This window comes from Sorex araneus, chromosome 2, assembly GCF_027595985.1.
Source record: "Sorex araneus isolate mSorAra2 chromosome 2, mSorAra2.pri, whole genome shotgun sequence".
Classification (NCBI taxonomy): domain Eukaryota; kingdom Metazoa; phylum Chordata; class Mammalia; order Eulipotyphla; family Soricidae; genus Sorex; species Sorex araneus.
Genome location: NC_073303.1, coordinates 307,530,708 through 307,544,987, shown reverse-complemented (window position 1 = coordinate 307,544,987; position 14,280 = coordinate 307,530,708). Strand labels below are relative to the sequence as shown.

Sequence of the window (14,280 nt, the reverse complement as noted above, 5' to 3'; positions counted from 1 at the left end):
AGAAGAAGAAGAAGAAGAAGAAGAAGAAGAAGAAGAAGAAGAAGAAGAAGAAAGAAGAAGAAGAAGAAGAAGGAAGAAGAAGAAGAAGAAGAAGAAGAAGAAGAAGAAGAAGAAGAAGAAGAAGAAGAAGAAGAAGAAGAAGAAGAAGAAGAGGAAGAAGAAGGAGAGGAGGAGGAGGAGGAGGGGAGGAGGAGGAGAAGGAGGAGGAGGAGGAGGAGAAGGAGAAGGAGAAGGAGAAGGAGAAGGAGAAGGAGAAGGAGAAGGAGAAGAAGAAGAAGAAGAAGAAGAAGAAGAAGAAGAAGAAGAAGAAGAAGAAGAAGAAGAAGAAGAAGAAGAAGAAGAAGAAGAAGAAGAAGGAGAGGAGGAGGAGGAGGAGAAGGAGGAAAATAAATGTCTCCATCAGACACAGCAATATGGCCAGATGAAGTCCATCAAAATTTTAATAAGTGTATTGATATTTGGCAGCTATTTGAGTGGAAATAATCAGTACATGGATATAGGCATCCGGATAATTTCACAATTTATGACTTGAAAGCTCTTTTGAGAGAAGTTATTAACCTACTTTTTTCAAGCAAAATTCCATAAATAATCACAGATTGGCCTACCCTATTTCTGAATAATTTTAAGTAGAAAGATTCACAAGACTTTGATAGTTGTTCGTAATGACACTGCTTATTGTTTTTAATTTAAATTCCAATTGCCACAAATTTTTATTTTATGAACTTTTTTTCAAATGGGAAATAAATTCTGAATTTAAATACAAATCAATGTAGTTAATGATGAGATAGCAAATGCTTTATTGAATCTGTTTTCTGTTTTGCTTTTATTAATTATATTATAAAATTTATTTCTGTTTTTTTAAGGGTCACATGGGTTGTACTCAGGAATTACTCCTGACAGGGTTCTGGGGACCATATGGGGTGCCTGGGATCAAATCCAGGTCAAGTGCATGTGTCCAGAGCAAGCACCTTACTGGATACTATCGCTTGGGCTCAAGTTTCCTATTTTTCAAAGAAAAGAAAGGGAGATTAAGAAGCAAAGTCATAGCCTCGCCAGTGGTGAAGTAATATTTGAAAGCAGGTGTCTTTGATGCTTGAGTCAGAGTTACTTACCCCTCAGCCAGATGCTGGCTCTCATTCAATCCAGGAGCCATGCTGCTGAGACATTTCTACGTAAATTATGTCCATATTATGTAGTTTGTAGAGTGAGAGTTACTTACTGTTAGTAACTGGTTGGATCCCATGGAGGCATTGACACGTTTCACGCTACCCACATCCGTGAGTCTGTGCTCATTGTCATCCCACCTTCCATAGGCCAGGTCAATCCCACCAACAAAAGCCACTGACTGGTCAATAATAACGAGTTTCTCGTGATGAGCCCACAGATAGACAGTGGATGAAACATGGTCTGGGTGTCTCATCACCTTGAGGAGGAAAAAAAAGAAACAATGGTGGATTTTTTAGATAAACTATCATTTATTAGATGAAGGATAAAGAAGCCTGATTATTCCATTCATATGTAGATACAGAGAAGAAAAGTATGGTAATAGCAAAACCAATAAAATACAAACCTAGCAGAGTGATAGCACAGTGGGTAGGGCATTTGCCTTGTCACAGCCGACCTCGGTTTGATTCCTCCATCCTTCTTGGAGAGCCCTGCAAGCTACTGAGAGTATTCTGCCTGCACAGCAGAGCCTGGCAAGCTACCCATGGTGTATTCGATATGCCAAAAACAGTAACAACAAGTCTCACAATGGAGACATTACTGGCGCCAGCTCAAGCAAATTGATGAGCAATGGGATGGCAGTGACAGTGACACTGATATGAACTCTGAGCACAGAACTCTGGTTGCCAAAGAAGAAGGGGAAGAAGAGATAGAATGGAGAAGAGCTTCTAATGCACTACGGTGGAAGGATATTGATACTGTGGTGGTGGTGATTATGGCTTAGTAACATACTTTGAAGAGCTATAAAGTTTAATTAGTGTATACACACTCACTAATAATGTTATCTTAACAAAAAGAAAAGAGAGGCTGAAGAAATAGTACAGAGGGTAGGGTACTTGCCTTGCATCTGCAGCTGACCCAGATTTGATCTCCAGCAACACACATGGCCCCCCCAAGTCCTACTCAGGAGTGATCTCTGAGCGCAGAACCAGAGTAAGCTCTGGGCACACTCTGAGTGTGGCCCCCCATTCTCAATAAAAAGAAGAAGGAATGTGTCATGCAGATGGTGATGGGTCTGTTTTTTCCTCCTGAATAGCATTTTCCTATCAAATACTCACCCCAAACGTGTTCTGTATACACCCAAGAAAATATTCAAATTTGTTATTTTCTACTCAGTATTTAGCAGAAATAATTCTTAGCCATTTAGCATGCCTCACCTGTCCTCTACAGGAATGATCCCCTGACCACAGACCCAGGAGTAAGCCTGAGCACCAAATGATAAAATGCCAACATATGTTTGAACTACATTTTACTATGTATAGATTTCTTCTGCTGATGGAGGGTATGTTTTGTCATGTTTAAGTTCCTGCACATAATACTGCTGTAGGTATATTTGTCATGATTACAAATATATCTCTGAGATCCTACTTTTAATTCTCTGGCTATAAAACTAGAACTGGGTGATAATGTATTTCTGTTTTTAAATTTTCAGGAATTGATATAGGGCTCTTCACAGATGCCACACCATTTTATACTCCTTCTAAGGGTACACCAAGTTTCTAATTTTACAACACAACCAATATTTGTCACTTTCTTTTTCTTGTTTTATCATAGCTATCCTAATGGATCTGAGGAATCATTTTAATTGCACTGTACAATTCATTTCTTTTTTTCCCTTTTATTATCTATTGTTAGATAACATTGGGTTGTCATTGATCTTCCCGCTGAAAGCTTAGGTTTATTGAGTTACCCTCACAGCAATGCCCCTGAGGTACACCCAATTCCATCAGGCACTAATAATCCTATATTTCTTTTCTCTTTCCTTTCTGTCATTTGCATGGTTTAGCAATGTCCCTTTTGTATAGACACAGGAAGACAGTTGATGTTATGCTTTTGTAACATGGGAGTTAATTGATTCCGAAATAATATTTACTCCTGGGCTTCCATCAGATTTACCTGACTTAAGCCTCAATTGCCCTTTCTTCTTAACACCACCAAAAGGAGGGTCCCGACAACGGGACTGGATGGACCTAGGGAAAGCTGGGAGCTACCCTGGCATTGAAAGTGGACAGGTTAAGCATCATAAGTATAAGTTAAGAGAATGATCATGGAACAAACTCTGTCATGACACAAAAAGAAGTAACTGAATAAGGACACTGCTGGGGTTTGAAAAGACCAACCTGGCCTGAGAAATGTGGTCTGAGATATCCCCAGGAAGAGCCACCCTTTAAGCTTAATATATCTCTTACTTGGGGCCAGAGCAATAGCACAGCGGGTAGGGCGTTTGCCTTGCACGTGGCCGACCCGGGTTCAATCCCCGGCATCCCATATGGTCCCCCAAGCACTGCCAGGAGTAATTCCTGAGTGCAAAGTCAGGAGTAACCCCTGAGCATCGCTGGGTGTGACCCAAAAAGATATACATATATATATATATATATATCTTATTGCATTCATATAAAATGACTAGAAATATTGTAAGAAGTAAATTTACTATGCTTGGTTAAATGGATTACTAGTTGAGGAAAGGAGAAAATAATATACCCTGAATGGAGTCCTACGCTTGAGGGAATCTCCTAGTAAACTAGAGTGCTGAACCCTCAGATGAGATTTTGTTCTTCAGTTAATTCCCTAGAAATTCCCCTAAAGGAGTGGCTTTACCTCTGTTTGCTGTAATGACAATGTTCAACCCCACCTATGTGTCCCCCACCCTTCATGATTTCTATATAACTATGCTGTAAGGGGTGAGGGCTAGAGGACCTTGAGGTCTATGAGGAGACTAGGATGATGGAACTATGATGACTGGGACTACAACCAATTCTACGACCCTGATTGTGCTGTAAGAGATTGAACTACCTTGGGGAGGAGAGAGAGAAATAAACTGACAACAGACCAGCTTGGGACCCTGTTTCTCCGTTTCCCTGGTCCTTTGTCCATATGTCGCTGTGGGCCAGCCAATTGAGATGGCTCTCAGCCACGGGACGTTCAAGTCCCCCATGCACACCTCTGCAATTTTCCTTGAAACTTACAGCCTATATTTCTTTTGTGTGTGTCATGGACCAGAAAGTACTGCTATACCTACTGACACTATCCTTTTTATCTTTTTTCTTTTATAATGTTAGCACTCAGTAGTGTTAGATTTTGATCGATCTCTAGCTAATTTTTGTATATGGTACCAGGTAATGGCTCAACTCAATTCTTTTGTTTTGGATTTTGGTCTTCCCTATTTACTTCCTTTATAAGACTTCTTTCCCCAGTGAAATTTTGGCCTTGTCAAAAAATCAGGTGACTGGTGGGGGGGGCGTAGGGAAACTGGGGACATTGGGGGTGGTAAATATACACTGGTGGAGGGATGGGTCTTGGAACACTGTATTACTTAAGCCTGATTATGAACAGCTCTGTAATGTATCTCACAGTGGTTCAATAAACTTTAAAAAATTTATTAGAAAATAATTATCTTACAAAAGGAAAAAAATCAGGTGACCATTTATGATGATTTCTCTGTTCTTTTCTATTAGTCTATATGTCTATTATTATGTTATCACCACAATGTCTTGTTAAGTGCGTCTTTGTAGGAAGACATGAAACCAGAAAGTCAGTCTTTCAACTTTATTCTTTTTTAAAAATGATTCTTTATTGAATCACAGTAAGATACACAGTTACAATGTTGTTCTTTGATCATGAACAATGCTGTAACTGTGTATCTCACTGTGATTAAATAAAAATATTAATTAATTAGTTAATTAATTAAGGGGTGACACTGAATGACAAGTAAAAAAATTTGTCAAATGATTTTTCATCAATTGGATAATTATGTAACATTAACACTTTGTCCTGTTAATGTTACATTGACTGAATTTCATGTATTAAAGTATGTCTGCATTCCAATAATTCCACTTAAGAATGGTATGTTTTTTTATTAGTATACTGCTGAATTTGGTTGACTAGTACTTTGTTAAGATTTTTTTCATCAAGGCCAGGGAGCTAGCTCAAAGGCTGGAGACCCTGAGTGGCTTTCAGAGGCACTGGGTTTAATTTTCAGCATTGTATGGCCCCTGAGCACTGCAGGGATGACCAACACAGCTGGATCCAAGAAGCAACCAACCATTGCCAGGAATAGCCCCCAGACCCCTGAATACCCCATTCAAAACAGAATTTTCGCAACATTGTTCGTAGGGATAATATTGTTCTGTAGTTTTCTTTTTACTTTCTAAAAAAAAATTATTATCATTTAGAGCAGCTTCTCTAGTGTGTTCAGGGTATAGTCAGCTCAGCAATAGTGACCTGAAGGGTCAGGTACTGGAGTCCTGAAATTTTTAGCACTAGTACTGGGGTGGTGCTAAGCTGTTATTAGACCCACACTCAAAGTGCTCAGGGGGCCATGGTAGTGCTGGAGATCAAGGTCGGGGGGCCTCAAGCATGCTAGGCTGTGCTAACACTCCAGTGATTGATCTTCTTAACCCCTTTGGTTTCTTTCTTAATAGCGTCTTTGTCTGGGTTGGGGTCAGTCTGGCCTAACTTATATAAGGGGTGAGACTTTCCCTCCCGTAAAACTTTTTGGACAAGTTTGAGAAAGATAGTCTAGCAGAATTCAGTAATGAAATGGCCAGATTGATTCTCAGGGGATTTTTTTTTTATATTGTTGGTTTAATCTCTGCACTAGTTACAGATCTACTCAGAATTGATTCTTGTTTATGATTCAAACAGATTTGGTAGGCTTTGTTTCTAGGAATTTGTCCCTATCTTCCATCTAGGTTATCCAGTTGTCTGGCTTTCCATTGCTCACAGTGCTCAATAATCCTTTTTTTCAGTCCTATAGTGTTAGTAGTATAGTGGCCAGTCTGCTATCTAGTATGTAGCTTGAATTTTTATTAAGTGTAATTTGTCCGCACAGCGGGTAGGGTATTTGATTTGCATGTGACCAACCCAGGTTCGATTCCTCTGTTCCTCTCGGAGAGCCCGGCGAGCTACCGAGAGTATCCTGCCTGCACGCACAGCAGAGCCTGGCAAGCTATCTGTGGCGTATTCGATACGCCAAAAACAGTAATAACAAGTCTCACAAAGGAGAAGTTACTGGTGCCCGCTCAAACAAATCAATGAACAATGGGACAACAGTGCTACAGTGTTAGTAGTAATGTCCTCCATTTTATTCCTGTTTCAGAAATGTGAAAGCTTCTCTCTTTTTAAATTAGTCTAGTTAAGCATAAACCAATACTGTTGTTCTTTCGAGAGATTTGACTTATTTTTGATGGTTTTCTCTGTTGTTTTTTTTTATATCTGTTTTAATCCTTACTATTTCCTTCCTTTTGTTAGATGTTTGGATTCATATTTTCTCCCTTTCTCTAGTCCCTTAAGTTCAGAATTAAGATTTTAACCTAAGACTTTTTTAATATAGAATTTATAGATATATATTTCCCCCGTAAGCAACACTTTTTCTCAGTTTCATGTATTTTGTTGTGTTATATTTCATTTTCATTTGTCTTAAAGTATTTGTACAAATTCTTCTCATAATTTCTTCTCTGATCTACTAGTTGTTTGATGATAGGCTATTTAATTTTCACAAATTTATAAACTTTTTTACTTTATGTGTTACTGATTTTTAATTTCAGTCTGCTATGGCCAGAGAAGCACTTTGTGTGATATCCACCATTTCAAATGTGCAAATGTATTTGTGGGATAACATATCTTCTAATCTGAAGCATGTCCTGTATAACTTGAGAACAATGTATTCTGGTTATTCAGTACAGTGTTTTATATGTCATATCTAGATGGTGTGTTTATTGTGTTTGCCTTATAAGTTGTTGTTGGTATTATTGGGAACAGGGTATTTTAATTTAATAACAGGAAATCAGATTTTCCTTCTTCATTGTGAAGTATAAATTTAAGATCTTCTCAACTGTTTTATAAACTGTATTTTTACCTAGGCAAGTAGAGGTTCTACGTCCCCCAGTATATGTGCTTTATTTTAAATGTTCCAGTATTTTCGTGTCTAGTCTCCAAAGTGGAACAGAAAAATAAAAAGGCTGATAAATTTTTAAATGCCTAGCAAGTTCTTTTGCCCAGGGGGGCAGAGAGTTAACAGCCTCGGGGTTCTTGCTATCTATCCAGTTGTAAATGTAGTAAAACTGATCAAAAGCAAGGGCAGTTTATTTCTCACGCCTTCCAAGTTGCCAGCCTTCAAAGCCCTGGGACTTCCTGAATGGTTACATAAGACTGAGTCTTCTAGTGCAAACTGTCGCCTAAGAGGGAAGACAGTTCATGTGCTTCTTACTGCACCAGTCTTCCTGGAATCGTCCATGAAAGCCAAGAACTAGTTTGTTTGGGGGCCACATGCAGCAATATTGCGGTGATTGATACGGGCAGTCTGGAATACTCAGGGGATTGAACCTGAACCTTCTTTTTTTAAAAAAAAGTATGTGCACTAGCCTTTTGAGTTATATCCCTGGTCCTCAGTGACAGTGACTTTTAATAAGACTTTTAATAAGTCACTGAACCCAAAGTTTAACACCTTTGTTCATGAAATTCTGTTATAAAAATAATATATCTAAATGATTATAGCTAAGATTTGAAATGAACCTAGATGTCCAACAACAGATCAGTGGACCATGAAGACGTGGCACAGAAAATGGAATACTCCGTAAGGAGTGATGAAAGCATGCACTTTGCTGCAATAGGAATGGCACTGGAAGATATCATGTTAAATGAAATAAACTAGAATAAGAAAGACAAACACAGGATGATATCATTTACATATGTTATTTAAAGTAACTGATAAGAAAATGCAGTTGTTTAAAGCAGGGGGGCAGGGGGAGTCTAGACTAACCTTGACCGCAGAGTTTAGGAAAGAGAAGGAACAAAATAGAATTAAGGGGAGGGGAGAGAGATAGATAAGAAGCAATGGGGTCAGGGGCCAAAGGGGCTCAGACGAATGGCTGTGTCAAGGAATGATACAGCTAAATATCCAAACCACAGAGTCAACGATACTGAAACCGTGAGACTCAAATTTTAATAACCCGATTTAAAAGGTGACTGTCAAGATGGAAGACAAGGGCTAGTGGAGGGGATGCGTGTAGGAGAGGGAATTTGGATACACTGGTGGAGGGAAGTTGACACTGGTGGTGGGCTTGGTGATGGAACAATGTGTGTCAAAAACTCAGCTATGAAAAACTTTGTAATTCATGGTTCTTTATCAAAATAAACTTTTGGACAAATTAAAGAAAATGTTGATAAAACAAAAAAGGAGAAAAGAAAACCTCACTACTCTAAATACATTTTTTGCATGTGTTTTCTTTTTCTTTTAAATTTTCTTTTATTTTCATAAAGTTGTTCACAATAATTTAATACATTTAATATTCCAACACCAATCCAACCACCATTACACCTCCCCTATTCAAAATTTCAAAATTTTTAACTATTTCAAAATTTCCCAGCCATCACCCAAGCCTGCCCCAATTGCAAGCTCTTAATAATTTATTTTATATTTCTTGTTATGATTAATTCACTAAAAATGATCAATAAAAGTTTCCTTAGAAGGAAGTGTATGAAGATACCTGTATCTCACCCTGGAGCCATTAAGCCCTTGTATAAGAGCTGCCTTCTATTTTAAACCCCAGCCAATGTAGTGTTTTTCTCCTGGTACATCAGTGGTGAAATGTCTAAAATTCTAAAATTGAATTCTAAAATGACTTGAAATTTTAAATGGGGTGATATTGGTGGAGTTTAATTTTTAACTGGATGGTGACTTTGAGCTTATATGACACTGGAGGCAGTTCATGGGTGTGACTGCCAGGTTCCTGGAAGAACAGGGAGATATGGGGAGGTCACCCATTCCCGACTCTGAGAGAGCATGGAGATTTCAGGGGTTTTTTGTATTTTCATTCTTTATTTTATGGTCATTGTTTTGTTGTTTAATTTGCTTTTAAAAGAGCATATTTATAATTTAGTCTGGCTTATCTTTTTTTTTCCTTTTTAATGATCTTTAAGGATTTTTAATCCTTTTTTTAAAAAAATTTAGGCCACACATACTAGTTTGCAGAGCTTACTCTTGGATCTGTTCTCAGGGATTACTCTGGCAGGGTTTGAAGAACCATATATGGTAGCACTGCACTGTAGCACTGTCGTCCCATTGTTCATCGATTTGCTCGAGTGCGAACCAGTAACATCTCCATTGTGAGACTTGTTGTTACTGTTTTTGGCATATATAATATGCCACGGGTAGCTTGCTAGGCTCTGCTGTGCGTGCAGGCGGGATACTCTTGGTAGTTTGCTGGGCTCTCAGAGAGGGATGGAGGAATCAAACCCAGGTTGGCCGGGTGCGTCAAACGCCCTACTGGTTGTGCTATTGCTCCAGCCCCACCATATATGGTATCAGTGTCAAATAATTTTTATTATGCTACGTTTTTCATATTTATTTAGGTCATAAAAAGGCATATAAAAGCTAATTATCATTTTAAAATACTCTTCTATTTGAGAAAGTCCTTAGATTGCATACAAGACGATTGTTCTTTCAAGTCCATGCTCTCCCTGAATACTTCTCTCTCTCTCTGTCTCTCTCTCTCTCTCTCTGCATTGTCACACTCCGGAGAAGCTCATGCTCGTTCTTCAATATGTATTCCTCCTTTTCTTTCCCCTCGAGTCTTTCTAAGCAAATTCCATTCAGTACAGCTATTTTGCTTCACACACACACACACACACACACACACACACACACACACACACACACACTGCCTATAAGACTCCTATTTTCTAGGTTAAAAGAAAAAAAGTTTCGCTTATTTGTCCCCAAAGATATAAAAATAGTTAATATTTTAATCTTTTGCTGTCTGAACTCATTTGTTGCCAAATAATATACATTCAAGTATTCGTCCAAATCTTATTTGATGCGGTATCAAATATCAAAAGTGAGTTTCTTGCCCGAACGCCTGGCTGTCTTCCCCAGGGCCCCTCTGAGGGGATGGGCTCCCGCTTCCCTCCCCACCCGAGCAGAGCTCCCGGGGGCCGAAGACCACCAGAACCTAGCTACAGCCATGCTGGAGGCTCCTCTGTACACGTTCGGACAGGCCTCATGCATGAAGGTACTGGCAGAGGAACCCAGGTGTGTGTAATCCCATCAATGGCCAACATCCAGAGAGAGACTTAAAAGCAAGCTCTCAGAAGCGATATCTTTAGCCTACTTCTCCCTCTGGGAGAAACTGGCAATCTTCTGAGAGTTTCCTGCCCACATGGGACAGCCTTGCAAGTTTCCCATGGTGTATTCATATGCAAAATCCAGCAACAAGCTGGATCTCATTCCCCTGACCCTGAAGAGCCCCCAGTGCAACATCGTTAAGAGGGCCTTGTCGAGATAGACTTCTAAGATCTCAGGGAATGGACGAAATGAGATGTTACTGAGCCTGCCTGAGAAAACAGTGATTCACGGGATATTGTGATTGATTGTGATTGATCAAATAAAAATCACAAAGATTACTAAATAAACCTAAAAACTTAATCACTGTTATTTATTATATATTTTTACAGTTATTTATCTGATCAATTTTGTATTTCAATTATTTGTGAACACTTATTTGTTCTATGTTGATTAAAGACAAAATCTTTTCCTCAGGACAGTTCCTTGCACATAGTCTATTCTTGATAGAAACTTAGTGCATGAATAAATAATTTTTAGGAGTAATGTCATTCAACAACTCAACCTCTGGGGGAAAATTTTTCTCCCCCTGTCCTTTGTACAATGGTTACATCCTTTAGCCTGCTGGGGATTTATTAATTCATTAAGTCTTCAACTAGCACAATAACTGGGAAATAGTTATTGATAAGATTTAGGTCTTTAGTAAAATATCCAAGAGTGTTTCCAAATTGTTCATCATGTTTATTGCTTTATTAGTAATTCAAATGAGGTGCTATTAAGAACACTTTTAAATCTGGAGCAATTTTCTTTGTTGTTATCAGAGTTCAAGGGCTGTCACAGGAAGATCATATCTAAGAGGTTCCAGAATAATTTTAATGAGGAGTATAGACCTGACCATGAATATTAAAACTGTTGAATATTAAAACTATTAAAAGCATGTTTTTTAAAAAAAATTACCAGTGTAAGAGGAAAAGAAATGCAAGCTCTTCGACTCCATCAACATTACAATATGGGTGTATATATTTTTTGTTTTATTTCTGAGGACAACATGCCATTTATTAAAAAATATAATTGGGAATTCTATAAATTGCCAATGCTCAGAGCAAAATATATGTAAAGAGCTACTACAGAATAATAAAAAAATATATTGTTCAGTAAGATGAGTCTGGATACCTTTATGTTAGGGTGTAGTCGCATCAAAGTCCTCTTGCTGTATTCACTGTTGATTCCAAGAGCAAGTTCCACCTCCTTGTAGAGCATTACAAAGATTCTCACACCCTGTTGCTGTGACAAGAGAAAACACAGAAAGGGATAAAAATCTCTGGAGGCAGCCTATGGTTTTACTTTTTTGCTTTTCTTTTTGTGCACTTCCCTTTCTGAATGTTCTCCTGTAAGCAAGTACTTTAAAGTGCTTCCTAAAAAGATAATGCATGGGAGTGAAATGCAAGTGAATATTAAGATAGAAGTATCAGGAAAAATTACTTCCCTTCTCTTTTTATGACATGTCATATCAAGAGAAAATGTCAATGTTTAACCAATAATAGAAAGTTGAAACTACAACTTCAACTGCTAAAACTATTCAATTATCACATTGCTTTGAATATTTCCAAACAATTGTCTTTGGGTAAAGTTTTGATATGATTCCTATTATAGATGATGGTTTTACAGTTGCTTATTGTTATTAAATCTAAATTAGTTAAAGTAATAGTGATTTAAAAACTAATGCAACAAATTGTTAAATATACCTAGACAATTCTGGGAATATTTTTACACAGAATTTTCCTTTGTTAAAAATTATTTAAGTGGATAAAACATTCCTTAGTTTTAAAAGATTGAAGATCTCTGAATATTCAAGTGTGTTACTTCATATTCTTAATCTATAATCCAATCATGTTTGTCTATTCCATAAGTAAATTTTTTTCTTTGGAAGTTATCTTCTTTAATACTTAAAAATCTTAGAGTTTAGCAACATAATTTAACACTAAAGCATCTTTAGACTCTAAACCTAAAAGAAAATAGATAGAACTACTGGAAAGGTCAAATTAAAGTAAAAGTGCCTTGTAAACTTTAATATACAATACAAATAATCTTTATTATTAATATCAGTCATCAAAACAGTAGTACAGAAAAGTGTTAGTATTTTTCTTTCTAGTCCAGGAGGTGGCAAGACTTTTATGCTAAACTTTCCCCTCTTTGAGGTCACTCTTCTCTTCCTGTCTCCTTGTCCACTCAGACATATGCTCCCCCTCCAACATACAATTCAGAATACACTCCATCTCGAGCTCTATTCTCCATTCTTGTATTACTTATTATTATTATTATTACTTTTCAGTTTTGCATCCTTTGTATTACTCTGTGGTTTGCAGCATTTAAATCTTCATCTCCTACTTCTAAAAGTTGTAAAGCATTCTGAAACATATTTCACACATACCGAATCTTTATAACCTAAGAATTTAATAGTTAAGAAACCAAATGCAAAATTTTTTCATAATATTTGCTGCTTCAGGGGGAGACTCCCAGCAATGCTTTAAGATGTGGGCGCTACTGCTTGAGCAGTGGTGCTCAGAGACCACGAGTGCCACATCTGATGGAGTTCACACTGAAACTCAGGATTCCAGCATCCAAGATATGCACTCTATCTCTTCCATATTACTTTGTAGTTATTAGAAAAGAAGGTATATCTAATAAACTAGTAACAAAAAGTAATTTACAGTTTAAACGAATAATCCATAGCAATTTCATAAAGAAAATTTTTGCATCTTAACTTTATGGAACCTGGCTGAATAGAACATATCTAATTTATACAAACTTGATATATTTGAAATAATATGAACACATGAAATGACAGCAGTTAATATTTTTAGATCACATAAAATCCATGAATCTTGACTAAAATAAACACATCTGGAGTTCCTTATCTACTAAGACTAAGAAGCATGTTTGGTCACTAATCCTCTAATCCTTCATCATCCTTCATTTCAACATAACAGTCTCTCTTGATGTTACTAATATCTGAAAATATTTTAAAGATATTATAAAGCTAGAGCCCAGAAAAATATACAGAGATTGATGCATTTGCTTTTTATCTTGCTGACCCTGGTTCTAATCTATGGCACCACATATGGTCCTAAGAGCATTGCTAGGAGTGATCCTTTAGCATCACTGGATGTGGCCCAAACTCCACCCCCAATAAAAAGATATAATGTAGCACTATAGCATCTTCATTCTGTTTGATTTACTCGAGCAGGCCCCAGTAACGTCTCCATCATGAGACTTGTTGTTACTGTTTTTGGCATATCTAATATGCAATCGTATTAGATGTGCCAAAATAGCTTGTCAGGCTCTGCCATGCGGGCAAGATACTCTCGGTAGCTTGCCAGGCTCTTTGAGAGGGATGGAGGAATGGAACCCAGGTTAGCCGCATGCAAGGCAAATGCCCTACCTGCTGTGTTATCACTCCAGTCCATAAATAAAATGATAAATACATATTTATAACATAAAATTATTTTGAGGAATAAACTAGATTTGCATTCTGGCCTACTTTAAGGAGAAAAAGTACTCTGTGCTAAATATAAGGGAGAACACTCTGCTCTAAAAAAAAAAGGAAACAGGATAAGAAATACGTCATTCTGTTTTTCTGTTTAACAGCAGATCTTTGGAACTTGTTTATTTATCAGATGCAACTATTACTGAGATCATGCACAGCTCTATAAGTGAGTAAGGAATACCACCGCAAGGATACGGGCAGAGGGAGCGGATTCCTGTCTGGCACAAAGTGTATGGAAAGAAAATCATATGAGTCTACTTTTTTCTCTACTGTTGTGATTTATTTCACTCTTTGAACATTTTAAAATTTAGCACTAAGTATAAGTTACAAACAAAGAGTTTCTCATGCAAATGTATGAAACAAAGTTTAAACTACCCATTCCTGCTTCAAGTTTAGGACATTTCAATACCTGATGCCTTTCAACGTGGTTCATTTATTTTTAAATGAG

At 37.5% G+C, this 14,280-nt stretch overlaps 1 protein-coding gene across 2 annotated transcripts in view; it reads right to left on the bottom strand.

Annotated features, from left to right (window-relative positions):
• The window catches only part of PLD1 (phospholipase D1), a 288,369-nt gene that overhangs the window by 101,220 nt on the left and 172,869 nt on the right, over positions 1-14,280 (bottom strand). For both annotated transcript variants that reach the window (XM_055127575.1, XM_055127576.1), the window contains 2 exons: positions 11,459-11,569; positions 1,220-1,423 (listed from right to left, as the gene is read on the bottom strand). In XM_055127575.1, the coding sequence (XP_054983550.1) occupies positions 1,220-1,423; positions 11,459-11,569 (315 nt within the window). The remainder of the gene's footprint in view (positions 1-1,219; positions 1,424-11,458; positions 11,570-14,280) is intronic.